This window comes from Daphnia pulicaria, chromosome 6 (assembly GCF_021234035.1).
Source record: "Daphnia pulicaria isolate SC F1-1A chromosome 6, SC_F0-13Bv2, whole genome shotgun sequence".
NCBI classification, from domain to species: Eukaryota; Metazoa; Arthropoda; class Branchiopoda; order Diplostraca; family Daphniidae; genus Daphnia; species Daphnia pulicaria.
The window spans coordinates 22,380,180-22,393,679 of NC_060918.1; the positions used below are offsets into that span (position 1 = coordinate 22,380,180).

The 13,500-nt window shown below is 39.4% G+C and overlaps 4 protein-coding genes and 1 long non-coding RNA gene across 9 annotated transcripts in view; 3 read left to right on the forward strand and 2 right to left on the reverse strand.

Moving 5' to 3' along the window:
• Positions 1–13,500, forward strand: part of LOC124342686 (importin subunit alpha-5-like) — a 97,078-nt gene that overhangs the window by 1,744 nt on the left and 81,834 nt on the right. For 2 of the 3 annotated variants that reach the window (XM_046795788.1, XM_046795789.1), the window contains exons 5-6: positions 21–576; positions 640–920. In XM_046795788.1, coding sequence (XP_046651744.1) covers positions 21–576; positions 640–920 — 837 coding nt within the window. Of the gene's footprint in view, positions 1–20; positions 577–639; positions 921–1,104; positions 1,283–13,500 lie in introns of those variants that run through there. The other variant, XM_046795790.1, reaches the window with a different exon arrangement.
• On the forward strand, positions 5,823–7,946 carry LOC124342772 (retinol dehydrogenase 13-like). Its single transcript, XM_046795928.1, has 8 exons — positions 5,823–6,413; positions 6,490–6,726; positions 6,788–6,920; positions 7,001–7,068; positions 7,131–7,196; positions 7,271–7,314; positions 7,485–7,574; positions 7,632–7,946. Exons 1-8 carry the CDS (start codon positions 6,158–6,160, stop codon positions 7,734–7,736), a joined length of 999 nt encoding a protein of 332 aa, XP_046651884.1. The 5' UTR covers positions 5,823–6,157; the 3' UTR covers positions 7,737–7,946.
• On the forward strand, positions 8,258–10,312 carry LOC124342759 (retinol dehydrogenase 11-like). Of its 2 annotated transcripts, none has more exons than XM_046795900.1 (8): positions 8,258–8,481; positions 8,552–8,811; positions 8,900–9,136; positions 9,197–9,329; positions 9,402–9,469; positions 9,581–9,646; positions 9,729–9,949; positions 10,030–10,312. In XM_046795900.1, exons 2-8 carry the CDS (start codon positions 8,562–8,564, stop codon positions 10,132–10,134), a joined length of 1,080 nt encoding a protein of 359 aa, XP_046651856.1. In that variant the 5' UTR covers positions 8,258–8,481; positions 8,552–8,561; the 3' UTR covers positions 10,135–10,312. The 2 variants fall into 2 exon arrangements, with proteins under 2 accessions (XP_046651856.1, XP_046651857.1); XM_046795901.1 differs by having other exon boundaries at positions 8,258–8,480; positions 8,548–8,811.
• LOC124342842 (fatty acid hydroxylase domain-containing protein 2-like) lies at positions 11,337–12,312 on the reverse strand. The gene is made up of 4 exons (XM_046796028.1): positions 12,178–12,312; positions 11,927–12,111; positions 11,722–11,851; positions 11,337–11,660 (listed from the first exon to the last, which is right to left on the reverse strand). The coding sequence occupies exons 1-4, from the start codon at positions 12,235–12,237 to the stop codon at positions 11,376–11,378; spliced, it is 660 nt and encodes a 219-aa protein (XP_046651984.1). The 5' UTR covers positions 12,238–12,312; the 3' UTR covers positions 11,337–11,375.
• On the reverse strand, positions 12,437–13,052 carry LOC124343010. 2 transcript variants are annotated; one of them, XR_006919093.1, is made up of 4 exons: positions 13,010–13,052; positions 12,784–12,918; positions 12,569–12,712; positions 12,437–12,496 (listed from the first exon to the last, which is right to left on the reverse strand). It is a non-coding gene; the product is annotated as an uncharacterized LOC124343010 (long non-coding RNA). The 2 variants fall into 2 exon arrangements; XR_006919092.1 differs by lacking the exon at positions 13,010–13,052 and having other exon boundaries at positions 12,784–12,944.

Genomic DNA, 13,500 nt, shown 5'->3' on the forward strand with positions numbered 1-13,500 from the left:
ATAACTGATTTTATTATTAGGTTCCATTCTTGCGTAACGTCGCTTGGACTTTGTCCAACTTGTGTCGCTACAAGATTCCTCCGCCCAGTGTCCATGCAGTCCGACAGTTTCTGCCCACCCTGGCTCAGCTTATCCACAACAACGACGACAGAGATATTCTCGCCGACACTTGCTGGGCTCTGTCATACCTCACTGATGGCCCGAACGTACGCATTCAAGAAGTTGTCGACGCCGGAGTCGTCACTCGGCTCGTCGCTTTGCTGGACAGCAATGAAATGGCCGTCATCACCCCCACTCTAAGGGCTATCGGCAACATCGTTTCAGGAAGTGATATTCAGACCGATTCCGTCCTGGCTGCTGGTGCCTGCCCGTTGCTGGCCAAGTTGCTTGTGCATTCCAAGATGAAGATCGTCAAGGAGGCTGCCTGGACCGTGTCCAACATTGCTGCCGGCAATACTATCCAGATTCAAGCTCTCTTTACCAACAATGTTGTTCGTCCGTTGGTGGACGTGCTGAGCAACGGCGATTTCGAATGCCAAAAAGAAGCAGCTTGGGCCATCGCCAACATCACCTCGGGTAATACATTTCAGTTTTGCTGGTGCTGATTGATATTTTTAAACTTTGTCTTTTTATTTTCAGGTGGCACTGTCGAGCAGATCGTTTTGTTGCGCCAGCTTGGTGTCATCATTCCGCTGTGCGCTTTGTTAGAGGCCAAGGAAGATAGCAAGACTATCTCAGTCGTGTTGGATAGTTTGGCTAATATTTTGGGGGCATCCGAGAAAATGGGCGAACTGGAGAAAGTTTCCCTTTACGTTGAAGATTGTGGTGGTCTGGATCGCATCGAAGATTTGCAGAGCCACGAAAATAATGAGATTTATAACAAGGCGCTGGCCATTTTGGAGCAGTATTTCTCAAATGACGTAAGTGAACCTTTTTTGTGGCTTTTTAAAATATTACTTCGATGATTACCACAACTGTTCACATTCAGAGTGTCTGTGCTGACAGCTACACCATATTACTGAGATTTTATAACATTATTTTTATTTTGAAATCCCTTTCTTTATTTTGATTCATCGTTTTTTGTTTGTTTATTATTTTCGACAGAGGGATGCAGATTCCGAGTTGGCGTAATCTACATCGCAGAGTGTCCATTACGAATCCAACAACCAGCCATCTCAAAAAGCCCCCAAGAAGGTTTCTCATTCTAAATTTTGTCATCCAAAATTCTTTTTTCTGCCTTTTCAGTGGTAAATATGTTCTTCACTTCTTTCCATGCTATCCTCACTAGTTTTGGCCCTTTTTGAAAGATTTTCAAAAATTTTTATAGTTGAAAGTTGCCATTTGCCATTTTCATTTCATTCCCTGCACGACTTCTTCTCTCCTCTTTCTTGATGCTCGAAACAAGAGCAATACAAAACAACTCGGATCAACTCTGCATTGGGGTCGTTTAATGTTGTCGCAAGTTGTTTTGTGTTTCAAGTTGGTTTCCTAATTGCAGGTTGTCGATCGCAGTTTATCCATGTTCCTTCGTTGATATTTGTTTGGTAAAGTAGATAAATTTCTGTAGACATCTATGGGAGAAGTCATTTCATCTGAACAGATATTTCTATCGACTACTGGAATTATCTTACAACATCTGGACCCTTTTTACCAAAAGTTAAATTTTACTCGACTCGGGACTTTCATTTCCTTTCTGAAGTTGAGCATCAAGTAGTTATCGATCCTTATTGCACTTCTTACCGCGATTCCTATCAGATAGATTAACACTGCAGTCCTTCTGTTGGACTCATTAACCAGGAAAAATGCAACAACTGGGAGGGAGACTTTTTCGACTGCGTGTCTTGACCTGTACAGTCACCAGAGGACAGTCAATCCAGATTTGCCACCGTCATTGATGTATGTCAACTTCTACGGTTGCCTTAATTAAGTAGAGAATCTCGAAATCCTTTTTTTTTTCGTGTCGCTGCCACTTGGAAATGAAACGGAGTGAGGCAATTGGTGTTTCAATTTGGTCATAACATTGGATTTCGGGGAGATTTGTCCTTAAATTATTTTTTTGCTGTTAGATTCCTTGCTGGTGTTTCATAGACAGAGATGCTCCACTTGTTCGAGGTATCTTCTCATTATCTTTTTTTTTATTGCACTCTTAATTAGTTATTTTATCTAATATCAGGTTAATCCTTCGCCATTGTGCTACAATTTTTGAAGTAGTCCGGACGACGGAGTGGGACTCTCCCGAGGCTGAGGTGTTATAAGAGCTCTTTTCGTTAGTTGATTGGTAAGTCGAATTATTAAACATTTTAGATCAATTCGTTTCTTAGGATTTTTCAATGAATTCGATGAAGTGATGCCAAGTTTGGATCGTGAATCATCGAGTCTTTCGTTCTTCTGGAGAAGATGTCGGTTCTCTCGGATGACTCGGCGCAACAAGTCACACATGTCGACCAGGAACAACTTGTTACTTCACGCCCGCCATTTAGCGATCTGGCCAAGGAAACCTTCACTGCTCAGCCGCATTTTCCAGAGGTGTATCCTTCAAAACCCAATGAGATCATTGTTGATTCACCATTCGACATCGGCAGCCACTGCCCCAGTCAATCTGGAGACTTGACAGCGTTCTGGCGATCAGGTAGAACCAAAAGATTCAGTCCTCACATTATTAGTGGAGTTGTTAGTTATTTTTGGTATATTTCAGTCTTTCGATTGAGCGCATAGAGTCGTATTTCCGACTTCACCATTGGTATTAATAATTTTCGAACAATCGAAAGTTTGTTTAAGATTTGTATTATCTCCTCATAGGTGTCTTGGCATTAGCAAAGCTACACCTCACTGGAGCCGGGAGGAGAGACTACCGTCAGCCTGCGCTTTGTGGTATGCACAATTATGATATTTACAGTTCGGATAAGTAATTTACCAAAGGGCCTTTGGATACAGCCTGGATTTTTTGCTAAATTATTGGGTTGGGTTCTTCAGTTTTCCGGTCATTAAATGTTGCGGGACTGTGGGAGCAGTTCCAAATAAGGCTAACCACCAGTGCTCTTTCGAAAGAAGGCCCAAGAACCACTCGTTAGAAAATGTTATTTCTTGAGGATATGACTATTAATTGGGGTTTAGCTATGATATTAACCTCTAGCCGAGTTATTTTAGGGTTTACCGGATACTTTTTGTTATTTAATTCTATAAAATTTAAATCAAAGATTAAAGTTAATTCTACATGAGTGTGGTTTATTCTTGATGAGATATTGCGTTTAATGCAGTCAAGTATTTCACAAATACAAATGATCGACAATCTATTCCAGGAAATATTCATCCCGAGCTCAACTTCGGATTCCGCTCTGTGTTTTCTCAACTTCTGTCAGACGAGAAACCAAGGAACTTTGTCTATGCGGAAGACCATGACATCTGTAATTGATCCTTCTACACACCGCTGCTGCCTTGGTTCAGGTAAAAAAAAACTTTCTTTACTTCTAGGGAATATTATTGCATTCTTAGTTGTTGGATGACAGACACTTTTCGATGACTTCATAGACATTTACGTTTATTTGTTGACAGCGCTAAGAAAATATGAACATTGATACCTAGAGAAAAGCAAAACTCGACAATAGTTCTAACGTACAGTATCTTCCATAAAAATCCGACCACCTTCGTCTCTTTCTTTATTTTTAAAAAATATTTGGGCAATTTCTTCTTAATTCTAATAAATGAACTTTGTAAAATAATTAGTTCTACACCTAATATAAAGTCTTGAAAGTTAAAAAAAAAAGAAAATACATTAAACTGAGCTGTTTGAAAAAAAATGGCGTTCGGATTTTTATGGAAGATACTGTACATAACTCTGTTGCCTCGTTATAAACTTCCGCTAAGATCCCCAAGCCGCAATGTTTACCGTAGGTTGAAATGCTTTATTGGCCTATTATCTAAATCTCTCGTTAGGACATAATACTAGTAAGAAAATAGGTAGATAGTAGTTGTTGATTCTTCCTCTGTCCTCGTATTTTCTCAGTCGGGCGATCACCTTATTCGTCTTTCTTATTGGATAGAGACGGATGGAGAAGAACTGAATAAAAGTTAACTGGATATACATTTAGAATTGGATAGAAAAAACGTTCTCGGATGTCGCAATAACCAACGCCCGCCGTTTAAGAGTAGCCCGATGACGTCCGTTGATTCTGCGTTTTTCGTTGCCATGTCAAGAAGAGCGATGACTCCATTTTTGTCAGGAATGCTGGCTCCCAGCTGAATTTGATGAGGAACCTTTATCGTAGGATTGACTCCCATTATCACCATCGCATCCGGTTTGTTTTCTCTTTTCGTGGCGCTTTTCTCCTTAACAGATTGGCAATTCTTTCTCTTAGTCCGTTCTCGTTGATCGTTGCATAATATAGCGCATTTCTGCCCCAGTTGTCCAAGTAGTTGACATCCATGGTTGGATGATTGAAGAGTAAGTCGATGATATCCATGTCTTTTGCAAAATGTGCCGCCTTATGAAGTGGAGTGACTAATTTCTTGTCGGCAACGTTGGGATCGGCTCCCTTTTGAAGGAGATGGGGGACGATTATCGTAGGATTGGATCCAATTATTGCGTAATGGAGAGCTGTGACTCTTTTATTGTCAACGACGTTGATGTCAATTTTGCCCGTTTCAGGAATGGCGTCGATGAGATCCGTCGTCTTTGCATGAAATGATGCCAACATTCATTCCGTATCCCTCCATTTTTACACTCAGGGTGCCAATGATTTCTACGTCCAATTCGGGTTTTACAATGCTTTTTTCAATCAACCGAGCAACAATTTTACCGTCTAGTCCCTGCTCGTTAATGCTGGCGCTAGCGAGAAGTGCTGCATCGTTTCTGTTGATTTCTTCATCTTTGATATTCTTGAGTAATAATTCAATTATTTGAATGTCCTTTGCGTAAATAGTCAAGGTTATATTCAGCTTTTGGCAAGAGTCGTGGCCATCCTTATTCTATTTTTTTTCAAGAGTTTGCCATAATTCCCCTTATAGCGGATGAAGTTCACGGTCAACACAGAAAATGCATTGCTGAATTACCCACCACTATTGGCTGTATGTTAGCTAAAGATGTACATATTGGTTCAATGTTTTGCTATCTATAGAAGTCGATCCTGCGAATCCGTGCAGCCGCCAACTTGTTGTAGCAAGTTATGACATCGGAAGTGGACAGTCGTAAACATCACGTATCACACAGGTGAACGCTAAGCCATTTTTTGTCGGTATTAATTGAAAGATCGATTGTGATTTATAGTAGAGAGACATATTTACGGTCTTTATTTCCCTCAAGAAAAACCAGCTTAATAAATCGCTTTCAAAGTTTTATTTCCTTTTTGGGTTTATAGGAAAACTTGTTAGCAACGCTCCTTTTCTAGAGAAATACTAGAATAAACAAATTGAATGGCGCATGACAATTCACTAGTTGGTATACGGAGATAGATATGTTAATCAGTTTTCGTGAGTAACAGGGTTATAATAACCAACTTTCTAAATTTTACTAAAATTAGCACTTTCTTCCTCATCATCAATTTCTTTTGAGAACCTGGAATCTCTTGCTCCGTAGGCAAGCGCCTTATCCATTGGGCCACAGGACCACGCCTAAAGTAAGAAATCAAATTCAAATTATCAAATTGAATCGAACAAGAAACGAATAGGGAAAGCGGCGAAAGTTTGAATTGGGAATAATTTACAGCCTTGAAAATAGCGAGAAACGCGGTTCGTTGTGTTTGCTGTACGCAGCCAACGGCAATGTGAAAGGGGCGGATGAGAACTTTTGATTTTCTTTCTCCTTACCCCGAATATAAACAACGTTTCAACCTTGAACATCAGTCTGCGTTAGTGCATTGTATCGTACACCTTGGTTGTCCATCTTCTGACTTTGTTTCAGTTTCTCCCAGTTTGCTCCGAAACTCCTCTTCTACTCCATCGTCAAATGCGCACCTGTTATTTTATCTAGTCTTGACTTAAACACCAATTCCGTTATAATCTTTCGCATCTTTATGCATTATTTATGCCGTGTGTAACAGGTGCCGTGCTACAAAACTGAGCGTTTACCGAGACTAAACACAGCGGGTAGTTATTGCTGTCCGCCATATCACCGGTTTAACCAGAACCACATTTCTTACATTTCAATTCGCCAGTGGAAAAAATGTTGGCGTTTCTGTTGGCGTTACCTTTTTGGGTGAAAATCGCATTGCTCGTTCTGTTAGTGCTCGCTGGCTTGAAAGCTCGTCTCGTGCTGACGATGGGCGTGTGCAAGAGTGGAAACAAACTGACGGGAAAAACCGTGATCATCACTGGAGGCAATTCGGGAATCGGCAAGGAAACGGCCATCGACTTGGCAAAGAGAGGTGCTCGGGTTATTCTTGCTTGTCGGGACCTCAAGAGAGCAGACGACGCTAGAGGTAAAGTTTGCGATAGTTACGTAATTACATACCGCAATCAATTACAATTATCGTTCAAATTCGCTCATTTTTGCAGACGACATCATTCGCGAATCGGGCAACAATAATGTGGTTGTCAATCAACTTGATTTGGCATCTCTGGCCTCCGTCCGCCAATTCGCTTCTGAGATTCTGGAGAATGAGCCTCGACTCGACATCCTCATCAATAACGCCGGAATTGTTACGGTCGAGAAAAAGTTGACGGGCGACGGCCTTGAATATCAGATGCAGGCTAATTATTTCGGCCACTTCTTGTTAACAAATCTCTTACTAGGTATGTTATTTGAGCGCTATCCTAACAGTCTTATTTGCTGTTTTAATCCTTATCACTTTAGGACTGTTGAAAAAATCAGCTCCGTCCCGGATCATCAACGTCACATCTGTCGCTCATTCCTTTATCAAGACTTTTGATTTGAACAATTTAAATGCGGAACTCTATCACAACGGCAGCAGCTTTTATAACTCGATGTATAGATTTCAAATTTTTCTTTACTCTGTTTGCTGTCATTTTTTTAACGAAATTTTATTTGAATTTTTTGGGGTTTTAGTTATTATTACTCAAAGTTGAGTATAATTCTTTCTACTCGGCACCTCGCCCATTTGATTTCCCAGTCCGGTGAGTGTCGATATTCAAATAAAGCTTGCCAGCAATGTTTAAACCGGATTTATTCAAAATAGGTGTGACTGTCAACTGCTTGTGTCCTGGGGCCGTTAATACAGGAATATTCAGGAACGCTTCATCATGTAAACAATTCAAATGAATGTTGCTATACCCTTATTATTTTCAATCTAATTTTTTTCTTTTCATTTTTCTGTAGTGTTCCAGACAGTGGTCAGCGCCCTTATTCCTATAATCTTCAAGGTATTATTGTCGTTCTCTTTTTGTTTTTAAGTAGATTTTATTTTCATGGATATTATTAGCGGTTACGTATTATTGTGCAGATGATTTCGCAGTGTTTTTATTTTGTCATTAATTTACGGCTCATAATTTTTTATTTTATATCTTCGTTTTTAATTTTATTGTGGTTGCAGACAGTTAAACAAGGTGCTCAGACCACTATTCACTTGGCTGTAGCTGACGAAGTCGCCGAAGTTAGTGGAGAATATTTCACCAACTGCAAGGTCAATAATCCTCTTTTAATACTGGTATTCACTTTTATACTTTTACTTTTGACACAGATCTCGCAAACATCGAAGTTGGGCAAGGATCTTGGCCTAGCGAAGAAGCTTTGGGAAATTAGTGAAACGCTCGTCAAACTCACGCCCGAGGAGCGACAATATTGAAGATGATTAATTTTTAAAAAATACGACTCAAAGGGGAATTCCATGTACTGTACATTATTTGATTATTACGGTAGTAAATGCTGGTTTGTATTTTATAATCAGTAAAAGTTTTGTAATTGGTCCATCATCATTCATCAACTCATCTACAATTTACATCTTTGATCCATCGACAAATTTTGATCAGAATAAAATAGCCTGGATAAAAAATGACTTTCCAGAGTGCTATTTCTTTTAAGGAATTATTCGGCTTATGGCCGAATATAAGAAAGAGTAAAGGTAATCCGAAGAAAGTTAAAGGTGTCGATGATGCGTCTTTGAAAAGTTTCTTTTCGTTTTTCAAAGACGTGCAATATATCATCAGCAGAGTTCACTCTAACGCTTACCCTCTAATTATTCTTAAGAGTATCATTTCTTATTATCGGCCTGATGACAAGGTATAACAACAGCAGCAACAGTTACTGTTATTTATGACTATGCTGTATACAGGTACTATGCATGCAGTCTCTGTTGCCGATGGCATTACACGCACGAACGGAACAAAAGAGATTGTCTCTCTCCGTTCAAAAGAGCTTTCTAAAATTCCCAAGCGCCAGCAGAAGGCCTCCAAACTCCAGCGCGGACAAACATAATTGATTATTATACCAACACAGCATCAGCAGCAGTTGATGGAAATTTTACATGAAGGCTCCGTCATCATCCAGCCTCGATTAATTGAATCATTGGAATCCGGACATTTTCAGAAAGGTACGGCAATAAGAACGGCAATTCAAATTCAAATTTATTTGTATAGCTTATTTTCTCTTCCTAATAGAATAGTAATATACAATGAGGACGTTTGTGTTGTCATTACCTTTTCTGATCGGTTTGCTCGTTGTGGCAACCCTCGGGGTCGTCAAAACTTACCTGCTGATGATGAGGGGAGAGTGCAGGAGCACCAATAACCTGACGGGTAAAACGGTCATCATCACCGGAGCCAATACGGGAATCGGCAAGGAAACGGCCATCGATTTGGCCAAGAGAGGTGCTCGAGTGATTCTCGCTTGTCGAGATACTAAGAAAGCCCTGGCTGCCAAAGGTATCAATTAATTATTATAGGCGATTGACAATTTTTGGGTACGGTGAAACATTTCAAGAAATATTTGATTTTGATTTTTCTTTTACAGATGACATTGTTCGAGAGTCCGGTAATGATAACGTGATTGTCCGTCACCTTGATTTGGCCTCGCTCTGGTCCGTTCGCCAATTCGCTTCTGAGATTCTGAAGAATGAGCCTCGACTCGACATCCTCATCAATAACGCCGGATGTGTGACGATGGAGAAAAAGTTGACACCTGACGGACTCGAGTATCAGATGCAGGCTAACCATTTTGGCCACTTCTTGTTGACCAATCTGTTATTAGGTAAGACGTATATTCCGATCCGCTCATAAGATAAACGCTAATAATTATTAAATGATCTAGAATTGCTAAAGAAATCAGCTCCATCCCGGATTATCAACGTCTCCTCTTGTTTGTACACCTGGAAGAGGACTTTGGATTTAAACAACTTGAATTCGGAGCTGTCTTACAACAACAGCAGTTTATATCACGGAGTGTAGGTTTACTAATTTCCTTATTTTGATCATGGCGGGATTTTTAAACGTTGTTCACTTTTTTTAACGCACAGGTATTACAATTCTAAATTGGTCCAAGTCCTCTGCACTCGGCATCTCGCACCTCTGATTTCTCAATCCGGTAAGTAAATAACGTAATAAAACAGGCTCCTATTGGTTTTCTAAATTTGAGTTACTTAATTAATTAATTTTTTAAATTTTATCACGACATTTGACGGATGAATGGGAAAAGGCGTTACGGTCAATTCCGTGTGCCCGGGTCTAGTAAACACTGAAATATTTCGCTCCACTTCTTCTTGTAAGAAAAAAAACAACAACAAATGCAACCAATATTCCAAATTCCTTTCTAATTCGGTATAATATTCCTTTGATTTGGTTAGGGTTCCAAATGGCAGCTTCCTTCGTCCTTTTTATTTTCTCAAAGGTATATTCGGCTTGGTTTTTAATTTTGCAATCTTATTTTAGAATAAAATACTATTTTCGAATAACATTTTTTCTTTTTGAAATTCAGACAGCTAAAGAAGGAGCGCAAACTTCCATCCACGTAGCTGTAGCCAGCGAAATTTCTGACGTCACTGGCCAATTTTTCTGTGATTGCAGGGTAAAATCCAAATAAATTTTCTGTCTAAAACTTCTTAAATAATTTTACAATTCTGTTTGAAATTGAATTTTTATTTGCAGATCATCAAAACTTCAAAGTTGGCCGATAATCCCAACCTAGCAAAGAAGGTGTGGGAGATCAGCGAAACTTGTGTCGATCTGCAACCGGAAGAGCGGAATTACTGAAAAGTCATGCCCTATTATCTAATCAGCGATAATCACCCAGGAAGGAAGTATCCGTCATAAAACGTCTTTCAACAGGAAAACTGCCACAAGTTCGATTTAAACCTTCGTGTTCTTATTTTATTCATCTTCTTATCTTGTTTTTGTTTGTTTTATGAGCGAATAAACGTTTCTATCCTTACGCTATTATCTACAAACCGATCAGGATTATTCACTAGGATTCATACGGAAGATCGTGCTGGTTATTTAAGAAATCGAAACCATTGCCCAACAGCAACAACGCCTCTCTCCATATGTTTGTTTGACTATGTATTTCCAATAAGATGCTGCAGGCGAAATTAGCGCGATCCTGCATGACGCTTTATGCTTTGCTCAAAGGCATGTGACAAGTCCAAGAGAGTCGATTGCGTCCATCAGGAAGTTGTGTAATACTTTTACGGTGCCCGCCAGCCAATAAAGTGTTCTTAAACTTCTATTGCAGTAAAATTCAGAATTCTAATAACGCGTACGTATATGTTGTGACAGGAATGCTGTAATAAAATAATAAACATTGCTCAGAGTTCCGCAAGGCCAGCCACGATTTTTTTTTAGTGAACAATTTGTTGAACCAGAAAGAATAATACGAATGATAACAACACGCAATGACGAAAATAATAACCTTCGATCACGAATCATGTTAAAATAAAATTGGTAGTATTACAATCGAACATTCCAGAAAGCAACAAACTATATACTTTCGGTCACTTTCGGTCATAAAAGAGGTGTGCTGATGTCAGTTTGATGGCCTATATAATCAAGGTTGTATCCTATTTTAGATATGTCATAGGTTTATACTTTCACACGAAGGTAATTTGTTTTTCTATTGGCACCTGTCTGTCATATAGATATTTTATTAGTGATACGCGTGAACGAATGGAGCATTGTGTTCACGTTTACGATAGCCATGTCTGACATTCAAGATACAAATTTATACTTGACTAGGCAAGATTTTTTTTATATGATAATAATATTCTTTCCAAAAACAAAGAAAATTGTATTATGTAAAAAGATTAAGTAGGCTAAATGGTACAAACAGGAATACATTGCAATCGAATAAACAAATCAAAATTAGTTTACCAGAGCAGTCGTTCTGTACCCAAAATCAATATCACAAAATGTTTCCATGCTGGGCATAAAAGTAAATCCCGATTCCGCTACTCAACAAATTCAATGAAACATTAAGTTCGAAAACGCCATCAAATGTGCTACTTCGAATAGTTGGCATTTGAAGTTTCCAAACGTTCAGTAAAATTATTCAGAGCTCTTTTGCGGCACATGTAAGATCGGAAACCTTTATCCGTTCCATGGAGCCAGTCTAGGAAATAGGAGTGACTGTAACAGGCATTGTTGATTATGTGGTGGTAGTTGTGATGCTCGGCAGTTGGCAACCACGGGAACTCGTAGCCCGTGTGTTCGTTCACGCTCCTCAGGTGAACAAAAGCGTACCACACCCACAAAGTGAGTATGTGAGGGTTCATTAGGAGTGGACCCTATTTTAAAAGAAAATCTTTAATTTCACTGAATTAGTGGGTAACTATAAGAAGGACATACCACAGCTGCTGCACTCAAGAGCAAGAAATATTCCGTTCCGGTGCAATACATGGAGGCTATGGCGACAGGTGCGCGCCATTCGTGATGTTTCTTGTGAACTCGGATGTACAGTTTGGGATGGTGGATCAGTCTGCAGAGAAACCAGTTGGTGAAACAACCATATTTGGATAAGGAATACGCTTCCACATTGGCTTCCACTAAATACCTGTGCACATAATAAACTCCAACCTCCTCAAAAAGGAACAAGACCAAAAAATCAAATAACGCGCGCTCGACGGTTGGCAGCTCTTGAATTTCTGGCATTCGGTGAATCATTTTCTGGAAATAGTAGGTGGCGATGAGCAGTGGAAAAGCGATGACCCACTGATTGACTAGCACTACTCTGATGGTCTGGAGAAACATTTAAAATGAACAAATTTACTTATTTAATTTTGTAATATAACATGTAACAAATACCTCGGTAAGTTTATTTAAGTCGACTGGCTCGTTGGTACCTGGCTGAATTTTGTATCTCATAATCCATTTGGGCCAGTTGTAGTAGTCCACAAAAGCGAACAAGATGCCAACACTCCAAAATGGAATTTGGATAGACAAAACAATACCTGTTTGATTTTTAGTAGACTCAAATGTTATCGCAGAAAAACAAATAGTCAACTAAGAAAATAATTTACCCCAGACGTACAAATTCCAATCGTTAATGCCAACAAGTTGAAGAAATGTTATCCATTTAGAATCCGCAGCGACACCAACAACTGTCCGAAACTGTTGCAGAGACCTGGTTGTCAAATCCCAAATTAGTAAATATTTCAGATTAGTAGGCTAGCTAAGCAGCAATTAGCGTAGTTACGTCATTAGCGTATGGTCGTAGAAGATTGGCAAGAGTAGCGAAGTCGTAACGAAGAGAAGTGGTTTCTGCCAACTTGACTGTTTCATCTCTGCGATGATTATATTTGGACTTCGTGTGACTTCTAGTCGAATCCCCCTTTGCAACCTAATGTTGGGCAGAGAAGAAAGGCGGGACTTAAGACCAAAAGAAAAGCATATTATATTAAAAGGACTTACACAACACATTATATAGAGCCATGAGGCGGTCCGTCACGGCAATAAATGTGATATTGTTCCCAAGGCACGGGTGCGCAAAGGCGTCAATTCATGACGAATAAGGGCTGAAGAAATCGCATTCACTGCCTGAAAGTTCTGATTTTATTATTTATTTCGGCTAGGACAATTTTCATTGTCCGTAACAGAAAGTAAAAATAAACAAAATAAATAAATAAACTAGAATTACCAAAAATTTAAATGACAAAAAGGAAGTCACACAATCGTCTCAAACTGAGGCAGGTTTCAATTTAATAAATAATTTCATTGTGCAGACCACAATTTTGATAAAATGTCTCTAAAGGACTTTAAGATCTCTAAGCTTCGGTATTAGCAAGGGTCTGCAGCATTATCTTCTCTCAGGGGAATCAGTAATGGGCTTACAACTTAGTTTAAAGTTTCAATGAAGGATTTGAGAGAAATGCCTTTCACAATGTCGGTACAACGGAACACAATAAAAAAGAGGACAACTCACTCGTCAAAAGAGGTGATGTCAAAAATGCGCGCCAACAAATGGCGATTTCTTTTTCGTGATCGCATTATATTGAATTGCGCGCAGCACAATGTGTGTGTTAGGCGCGGACGTTATTTCGCGCAAATTAGATACTCCCGAATTAGATGCTGTCTGCTGCTCTCCTCTGCTCATTCACTGAGTGTATAAGAGACGTGTGCTGAAGGCTG